General features: G+C 36.6%; 1 protein-coding gene across 1 annotated transcript in view; it reads right to left on the bottom strand.

Annotated features, from left to right (window-relative positions):
* LOC119592514 overlaps positions 1-10000 on the bottom strand; it is a 15797-nt gene that overhangs the window by 4589 nt on the left and 1208 nt on the right. The window contains exons 2-10 of the mRNA XM_037941404.1: positions 8568-8713; positions 8279-8407; positions 5476-6671; positions 5141-5259; positions 4815-5002; positions 4456-4538; positions 3341-3497; positions 1448-1674; positions 353-1238 (exon numbers count right to left, since the gene is read on the bottom strand). Coding sequence (XP_037797332.1) covers positions 353-1238; positions 1448-1674; positions 3341-3497; positions 4456-4538; positions 4815-5002; positions 5141-5259; positions 5476-6671; positions 8279-8407; positions 8568-8713 — 3131 coding nt within the window. The remainder of the gene's footprint in view (positions 1-352; positions 1239-1447; positions 1675-3340; positions 3498-4455; positions 4539-4814; positions 5003-5140; positions 5260-5475; positions 6672-8278; positions 8408-8567; positions 8714-10000) is intronic.

The raw sequence follows: 10000 nt of genomic DNA, 5'->3' as shown, positions 1-10000 counted from the left end.
ATCAATGCCTTCAGATTGCATAAAACACCAAATGGCCAAAATATTGTGGCACCCATACACATAAGAGCGCATGCCATTTGCAGCCAACTGGCATATCTGTTTTCATTTCATATGTGAACTGATAAAGTGGAGGGTGAAAGTGCTATAAATTTGGAGTGGACTGAGATAATGGTGGTATGACTTGGGCATGACATAATAACCACCCATAGCCAAATGAGAATACAATATATTTTCTTGTTGTTTTCTCTAGATTCTCTTTAATATAATGTTAAAAGTTAAAAGCCTTCTATAATGATGACATTCCTCATTGATATGTAATACAAATTCATACAAACCTCATGAAATTAATTACCTTGAAGCATGCTGACATTAGCATCACAGCAATGTGTAGGAATGGTTCCTCATCAGAAGCTGTTGCAGCCATACTTGTAATTTGTTCTGCCAGGGTACCAAGGTCAAATTCAACAGTTTGAACTTTCAAAAGGGTAATCAGAAGATGATCAAAAGCAACGGATCTCTTGTATTCATCGTTTTTAGAAGACTCCCTGGGGAATTTTTTCCCTCTTCCAAATTTCATGTATGGCAGGGCTAAATTGAGCATATGCTCTGGCACAACAAAAACAGGAAGGGATAGCCTCTTCTTAACCAGCCATGAAAGTAATGAATCCACATTTATTATGCCCAACATTTCAATTTTGCATGGAGAACAGAGTGATATATTAATAGCATCCAAGATGGCTAAAATATTCTCTTCTCTTTCAAAGTGTACTTCCTGTACCAAGATGGCAAAGAGAGCCATCAATATCAGAGCTTGTGAGCCTTCCCTGAGATGAGCAAGAGGCAAACTACTAATGAGATCAACCATGATAGCAATTTCTTTGGAGCTAATGCGATTGCATCTGGCCGAGCCCCCACTTCCAAGGAGCTTTTTCAACGGGCCCCCACACCGCACCAGTATTTCCCACTTCTCTGCTTCATACATTGTGAACTGTAGTGTTGACATTTTTAGGCAAACTTCTTTAAGTCTCTTCAGCAATTTTGTGAAGTAATTCTTGGTGGTACTTTCTTCACTCTCTGATTCTGAATGTTTTCTTTTGCCTGAACCTGACAGGGTTATCAAGAGAGAAAAGATCTCCAACAGCACATGAGGGTGGAGAGAGCTGGCTTCGAGAAAGTGATCACTCTTGACATACACTTTCCACTCTTCCTGATCTTCTATAATGCCACTAACCAAATGTCTGCAAAAAATATCAATCTTTAAAATCATGCATGACAAGAATTATCTGTTATTCACACTGAAAACAGACTGGGCAACTCTGTCTGTCTGTTTGTTTATCTATCTTTCTATCTATCTACTAATCTCTCAACTTCCTAACTTCCTATGAAATCTACCTAATATCTTCACATCATGTAAACACTCAAAAATATGACTTCAGAGCCTACTAACTTGGCCATGGATGGGAGGTGAGCTTCACTGATGAAAGGCAGGATGTAGGTCAGGTGAAAGGTCATCATCTGGGTGATAGGTGCCCCCCAAGTCTCCAGGGCATTGACCAGGTACTTAGCCAACCCTTCCATAGCCTTAGCCTGTGTCTTTTTGCTCTGTCCCTCTTTCTCCAGGTTGCTACTGTGTTCTGCTGCAGCTCTGCTAAATTTCTGAATGACCAGCTGAACCTGTTTGGGGAAAATCAAAGTTTGTTAATGGTGCTTTGCAAACTTGTGTTGGCTCTTCTTGCTTGCTTGTTTGCTTGCTCAATCTTACCATATAGTCTGTTCACTTCAGTCTGATTGCAAGGTGAACACTAAGCTTGGCTGTGATTGGTGGATGTGGGTCAGCAAGATTCTTGATTATATTGTTAATAATTATGATATGGATTATAACAATAACAACAACAACAACAACAATAATAATAAAAAAAAAAAAGAAGAAGAAGAAGAAGAAGAAGAATGAGAATGAGAATCAAAGAATAACAACAATAACAATAATAAAAAAAATTAATAATAACAATGATAATGATAATTATAACAATAAAAATAATGATGATGATAATTATAATAATAATGATAGTGATTTCATTATTACTGTTATCACCATTATTATTGTTATCATTATTTTCATTATCATTTCAGATCATCATCTTCATCAGTTCATACAATTAATATCATTAATATCAATGATGATGATGATGATAATGATGATGATCATTATCACTTACTTCCTTTTTAATTATTATCATGATCATCCTCTCAGGTTATGAACTATTAAAAATACTTTTATCAAGAGTTTTGTTAAATTAAACTATTCTCTGTAACATGAGCATCATTTTCACATTAATGCATTCTATCTCATGACTCTAGTGCATTAACATGAACATATCATTGTTTACACATGAAAGTAAAGAAAAAAAAAAAAGTATTTACAGGCAACTGGTCTGATAATGCTATTGCATACCTTTATCTCTTCTGTAAATACTGTGACTACTACTATTAGTATTACTATTACTACTACTCATAGTAGTAAAGAAGTTTTTGTTTAAGCCATGTTGTTAGATTCCTTTCACTTTTAGGGTGGAAAGGCCTGCATGTCTTCCCGTTCTGGATCAGACTTTGCTGCTACTATATTGTTTCCCTTTTTCAGCTATGTTGCCATTACATAATCTACTAATATTGTTCTCAGTCATAAATGAAACCAAATATGAGATTGAGTAACATTTTAGGAATGATGTTTACTTGATATGGTATATTCCAAAATATAATGACCAATGAAAACCAAATACATCAGAAAATAGTAGATTTAGGAGCCAAATTGGCATGCTAATAGTAGATTTAGGAGCCAAATTGGCATGCTGTTTATATCATCTATTTACTCTGTATTATGTAAAGGGAAGCCAAAATTTGTGCTTGAAATAACTGATAAACGTACAAGAACAGGCAAATACTGATTCTGTATAGAATAGAATAGAATAGAATTTAAAAAAAGGTTAGTTATCTAATACTTGTGGAATAAGTTTGTACAATTGGAATCATTAAATTCTGAGATCATAGTGAACTTGTTGATTGAAAACACCTGTATATTCACGTTTACTTCACATTATAAATCTTTATAATCAACTCTGATTTTCTTTGAAAATTTTACACTTATTGGAACTTTTACTTGTTTCATTATAGAAATTAATTAAATTTAAGCTGTATACTTCTAGATAGAGGAATTAACTTACACAAATCTGTAATATTATGAAGAATTTAAACTTGCAATAATTTTCAGAATTTCACTGACCAATGAACAGCCTTGTTTCAAATGCATAAATTCCACCAAAGTACAAAAATTCAAAATACATACCAGTGCCAGCTGTGTGGGTTTGTTTCCAAAGTTGGCCACCCTAGCAGAAATTTGTGCCCAGTTATCGCTTGAAATGAATGGGAAAAGGTATGAGAAGTCGGTTGGTTTGCTCTTTTTGGGTGAATGAATCCGAGGCACTTCAGGAACTTCTGAGTACCTAAAGAAAAGAGAGGAAAAAAATTAAGATGATGAGTAGAAGTTAACATGTGAAGCAATCAAAAAACATGATTGGAAAAAAATATAGGAAATTCTTCATTTTAGTGCGTAAGTAAAGATCTTTTTCATGTTTTAAAGATGTAGGTCTATACTTAAATTCCTTTTATCATATAATCAGTCATTTTCAACAAAAGGGCTATAACAGAGATAATAATATACATGAAATAAGACAGGGGCTAACAATAGTGAACAGGATTCAGGTAATTGTTAAATAAGCTACAATTATCACATTTGAATTTGATGACTCACACTTTCAACCCACTCATGATTTAGATCATCCTACCAAGTCATGACAAGGCTGTCACTTACACCAAAATGATATCATGCATAGTTGAGCCTCCTCTAGGTTGTGTGTGCCAAATGGTTGTTCACTTGTTTGCCCTATCTGCAGTCACTGAGGATTAATAGGCTTTCAAAAGTAGGCTTAAAGCCTCTTTTTTGCTAGATTCCTAGATAACTGTTAATCTATCAGTGATGGTATTAGAAAGTTCTCAGCATTATAGACTTTGGTGATTTCTGGCAACTGTCCTGCCGTGGGAAGTTCCACTATATTTATAGCGGAACTTCCCGCTTGATGCACTGCCAGGGCGAAGCCAGAACTTCGCAAATCTCAAACGAATGAACGAACGATGCACTCTAGCGCGTCGCCACGTGTATAGATAAATTTGTTCTGTGCTTCTAATTTTTCCCTTGTGTGACTGACACCACTTGCCATCAAACTTGGGGCTTAGTATGGTGTCATGTGACCCCTTTCATGAGTGGGTTAATCAGTATCACATAGGGAAGATAAATCTATACAAAAACTGATGTTGAGCTACAATAATGTTTTGTATCTTTCTTCTAGTGAGACTAAAATACAGACACTGGTAAAAAAATCAATAAAGCAATATATTTCTTACCCAAAATCCACAGACATGAGGTTCATGTGAACTTCACCCCATGAGTGACACAGGACTAAGACACTACTGCACAAGTTATTATCCTGCACAAGAAAAAAAAAATAAAATTAATACATTACCTGAAAATCAGTAACCATGTTAATAACATTTCCAATTTGTAAAGAACCTCTTGCCAATGCAGGGAAAGAATTTCCCTTTCAGGCTAATGATGGGAAATATCAAGCATAAATTCACCATTGGCTCCAATTGTTTTTCAATACAAGAAAACAAGATAAAGACAAACAATCAAAAGCAAAGTACAGGAAAGCATGTAATATAGGTACTCTAAGAACCACCAATTCCCAGTGGGGAGATCTTACGTGAGGAAGAGTCAGCATGGACTCTACAAATGGCTTGACCACCTCAAGGGCACTCCTCTTCATCATGTCAGCAATTGATGGTGCAAACCCTGCAACTGTTATGGCCTGCATGATTGGACTGGCCATCAGAATGCAGGAATAAAGCCACAGTATTGCACTTCGAACCTCACTGCATCCTCCAAACTTATCTGAAATACAATCCGGGAAAATGAGAAAGCAAGCCGCAAGGGTTAAAAGGTCAATTATATTTGTACTTGTTTTCAATTGTACATAAAATCTACTAGTATTTATTACTGTCCCCCAGTTTGGCATGTACCAATACACACCTGACCCATTAACAAGACCTGGCTTTGTGTCAGTCAAAAAAGTATGTATGCTTTTCCATACAAGCAGAATCTGATTGTGACTGAGGCTGCTGATTACTTTATTGAAAGACATCATAAACCTGCAACATGTTGAGATGTGAATTAGTTTTGGGATCTACACATATAACTTTTCATGAAATGAAACACATATCAGTCTAAAGATATTATCAACAATCAAATCATGGTAATCTTCTGGAGAAATTTACAACATTATTACAATGATTATTCCATGGATGTTAACATTAAATATGACTTATAATCTCAAACAATACAACAAGCAGACAAAATTGACTCACCTGGGAGGGATAAGCAGATTTCCCTTGTAAATGATTATGGACTCAGGTACTACTGCCTTTCCGCTTAGGACTGACTGTTTGTTTGTGATGCCTTGCAGTATTCCGTTAATCAATCCTGGAATGTCTCTCAGCTGATCATATACTTTCAAGATTTCACAGACAAGGTCTTCAAAGGCCAGATACATGGCCTCTTTGGAGCAAGTGGGGTCTGTGCTGGAAGTCTCTGTCTGTTCTTTCTCTGTGCTTGCATAAAGAAGGTTGTACTTCTTTATTACCATGTTAGCAACGATCTGTGGCAAAATGGCTATCAGGATGCTGAAGCATTTGAAACCTGAAGCAGAGGCTTGAGGATGAAGTAACTGCTTATACACCAGTTTGCCCAGCCAGGCCTTTAATGTGTCCATGCCCAGCTTCGAGGACAGGTCCAGTGCTTTGGACTCCACAACTTCTAGCAAGCTTAGCAAAATTCTCTCTGTCTTTGCCTGATTTATGTCTGGTGGTTTGATTTTAAGTTTTGCAAAGCTGTCTGCTACAACATGAGAGCCACTACTCTTTGATGGAGATACTCCAATCAAGTAGCATAACACTACTAAAAGTTGGAAATGGAGCTTTTGTTGATTCTGATACTTGTAAATGAACTGACTGAACACATCTGATATCATACAGCTGGCCACTTCCACAGGTTCATTTTCAATGGCTGAAATGAGAGCAGCAAAGAATGTCTTTATTTGCTTTGGTATGACAGCTTCACTTTCCTTGGTAAACAGCGCTTCTAAACTCATTTTATAATCTTGCATGAGCTCATTCTCAAAGAGATTCACTGTCACAGTCATTCTGTAATTGATAACCAGCATTTTCATATTCTGATTTTCATCCTCCTTGAATGCTGCAGCTAATCTGGCCATAGGGAGAAGTAAGTGTTCCATTACAGAGTTCATTCCATACTTGCGATCTAGCTGACTTCTCAGGCTCATCTCAAGCTCCCTGATAACCTTCTGTGCGAGCTCTATGTCCTCATCACTCCTGTGGCCTTTCAGGATCCAACTGGCAAGGCCCTGTGCCAGCGCAAGGCAGTGGGCAGTGTTGCGCGCTATCACTGGGGCAAGGATTGGGTTGGACATGATGGCCCAACACACCCTGACGGCACTCGGCTGTGGGCCATCTTCATAGCTGCTACTCACGAGGTTCACCAGAGTCTGTGAAGTTTAAACTTGTTCAGTGAAGTGTCACAATGATTTATTGGAAGGATTTAAACATAAAACTACACATAATCTACATTTTATATATATTATATTATATTATATTATATTATATTATATTATATTATATTATATTATATTATATTATATTACATTACATTATATTATATTATATTATATTAATTACATTAATTATATAATTACATTACATTATATTATAAATATATATATTTTTTGAGTGCTAACTTCTGCACACCATTCTTTTATTCCCATATTGTGGAAAGGCCACACTGGGAGCTACTGAAAATCAACGGTTTATTGGAGGGATTAAACATACAACTACATACAATCTACATTATCTATTTCTCTCTCTCTCTTTTTTTAGTACTGACTTCTGCACATCATTCTTTTATCCCCCTATTGTGAAAAGGCCACAGTGGGATCTACTGAAAATCAGACTGTATCTTTTTCTATTATTAAAAACAAGGAAGAGGAGGGGAGGCAAAGGACAAGAGTGGATCAACGGGCTTCATCCACGTAGCTACCGAAGTTAGGACTCAATCTGTAAGTTGTGAGGCTGGGGTGGGGCTCATTCTTGTGACAAAAGCAGTGGCTTGTGCATGACTACCACTTTCTTCCCCCATTTCTACTCTAGTTTTAGGGACTAATTCTTCAAAAACATAGCCTGAAAAGAAAAGAAAAAAAAAAGAAGAAAAAAAACTAAAAGGTAGATATATAGATAGATATATAGATAGAGAGAGAGAGAGAGAGGGAGGGAGGGAGGGAGGGAGGGAGGGAGGGAGGGAGGAGAGAGAGAGAGAGAGGAGAGAGAGGGAGAAGAGAGGAAGAGAGAGAGGAGAGGAGAGAGAGGAGAGGAGAAGGAGAGAGAGAGAGAGAGAGAGAGAGAGAGAGAGAGAGAGAGAGAGAGAAGAGAGAGAGAGAAGAGAGAGAGAGAGGGAGAGAGAGAGAGGGAGAGAGAAGAGAGAGAAGGAGGAGAGAGAGAGAGGAAGAGGAGAGAGAGAGAGAGGAGGAGAGAGAGGGAGAGAGAGGGAGAGAGAGAAAGAGAGAGAGAGAAAAGAGGACTGATGAATAGAGAGAGAGAGAGAGAAAGAGAGAAAGAGAGAGAGAGAGAGAGAGAGGAGAGAGAGAGAGGAGAGAGAGAGAGAGAGAGAGAGAGAGGGGAGAGAGGAGGGAGAGAGAGAGGAGGGAGGGAGGAGGAGAGAGGAGAGAGAGAGAGAGAGAGAGAGAGAGAGAGAGGAGAGAAGAGAGAGAGAGAGAGAGAGAGAGAGAGAGAGAGAGAGAGAGAGAGAGAGAGAGAGAGAGAGAGAGAGAGGAGCCTTTTACACCTTCATCCGCCTAACAATAATATATCATTTTATTTTATTAAAAGTGTGACATGGGTAAAAGTCTAAATATGAATTTAGTAACTTAATTAATATTAATATAGTAGTTGTACATATGCATATATACATATACACAAATATATATATATGTATATGTGTGCGTGTCCATGTGCATGTGTTTCTGAGGGGATGGAGCATATTCAAATAATTAAAATCAATGAGACACAACAAGCCTCTTCATTTAAAAGAGGGAATACTTACATCAATGAAGGAATCATTCAGTGGGCATAACCACCGGCTGTTGCAAAGTGCCTTTAACCGTTTTGACCCCAGGATAGCTTCCATTGTTGCCCAGGCCTCCACCACCTCCTCTGGGCTCAGGGTAAATACCTAAAAAAATAAACAAAAAGAAGTATAATTTTCAAAAACAAAAAACAGACAACAGAAGTAAATAACACTAAGGATGATTTATAAAATATGATACCAAAATAATCTTCATCCCGACAGTAACAATCATGAATCATATCAGTCATAGTCACAAACTATATACCTTTGACGTGAGCAGCCCGGAGAGCCATGTTATAACCAGATCTTCTTTCTGGAGGGGAGACACATCTATGGGGGCCAAGAAAGCCTTCTTAGCGAGCTGCAATCTCTCATGCAGGGGTTCATCACCATACAGATATGGCTTTAATCCTGAAACATTGCAAATTTATCAAAGAACTACTTCTATTGTAAAATCTGATAATTGTGTAAAGATGGGTACCATTAAAAGTAAACAATAACTTTAAATGCATAAACATGAGGCATTGAATATTATTATAAAAAAAAAGAGATAATGATGCCATTTTTCTGTGCAGCAGGTAACAACACAAACACATAACTGGGATTTTCTGATAAATAATAATATTATCCCCTCTCTCCCTAACATAGAAAATATACCAAACCATATATTAGGATCTTCAAATCAACAGGTAATTTATCATTATTATTATTTTTTTATGATTTAAATATTCTTTGTGAATTCATGAACAAGTCTTTATATGTGACCGAAGGACAATCATATCTTATCGAGCTCCCCTTTTCATATACCCCCACTGTACAAGGTAAGCTAAAAAATAATACAGTGGCAATGCTTGTTTTGGCAAAATTGAAAGTTTTATTTACACAATTTTGAGCAACATAGTTCTAGATAATTATTAATATATACTGAATGTGGCCTGATGATTGGAATTAGCATATGGCACATTACTGTATAAACATTGCAGTATCAGCTAACTATAATTATCCAATTTAACAAACAGGTGCTAGGTACATGTAATCCACTGTGATTTTGTTTTATTAATTTTGATTTATACATAGATGGTTCCAAAACTGCTTAGTCAACAAGCAGTCAAATAAATGGTCTATCTGGCTAACCTGTTTACCCCATTCCCTCGGAGTAAATTTTTTTTTGGGGGAAAAAAATTCTATTGCTATTATCATTACCTTTAATACTGTTATTAATCATAATGATAAGCACACATCTTCACAAAGTTAGAACTGGCTTATGACTGCACCAAACAGTCAAGCTGCACAAGGCCATGGACAGTAAACATGAAACAGTCCTTACTTATTATGGGCCTTTACATTAATAATAGTTTTCATGGTTATCATTAATAGATGAACTGAATGTTCTGGAACAATTTTTTATCCAGGTAGGTTCTTTTCTTGATGAATGTTTTGCATGGAAACTATGGCATTTTCTTTGCAAGTTACTAATAGGAAAATTATACAACATGTAATAATTTGGTATACTTATACATAATAAATGCACTAAAATAGGGAAAATCTAATGACATTCATAAATAAGGAGAAAAATAACATTTACTAATGAATGAAATAATCTTCGCAGGCAAAGAAAAACGTCAGAAATACAGAAAAAAGGACGCATCAAATGAAGAGCAGACAGTAACTTCATGGTGATTGGGTGGGGGGCCCGGG

The sequence above is a fragment of the Penaeus monodon genome, chromosome 1 (assembly GCF_015228065.2).
Source record: "Penaeus monodon isolate SGIC_2016 chromosome 1, NSTDA_Pmon_1, whole genome shotgun sequence".
Lineage (NCBI taxonomy): Eukaryota > Metazoa > Arthropoda > Malacostraca > Decapoda > Penaeidae > Penaeus > Penaeus monodon.
Note: the sequence above shows the minus strand (reverse complement) of the source record. Positions and strands in the feature narration are given on the sequence as shown.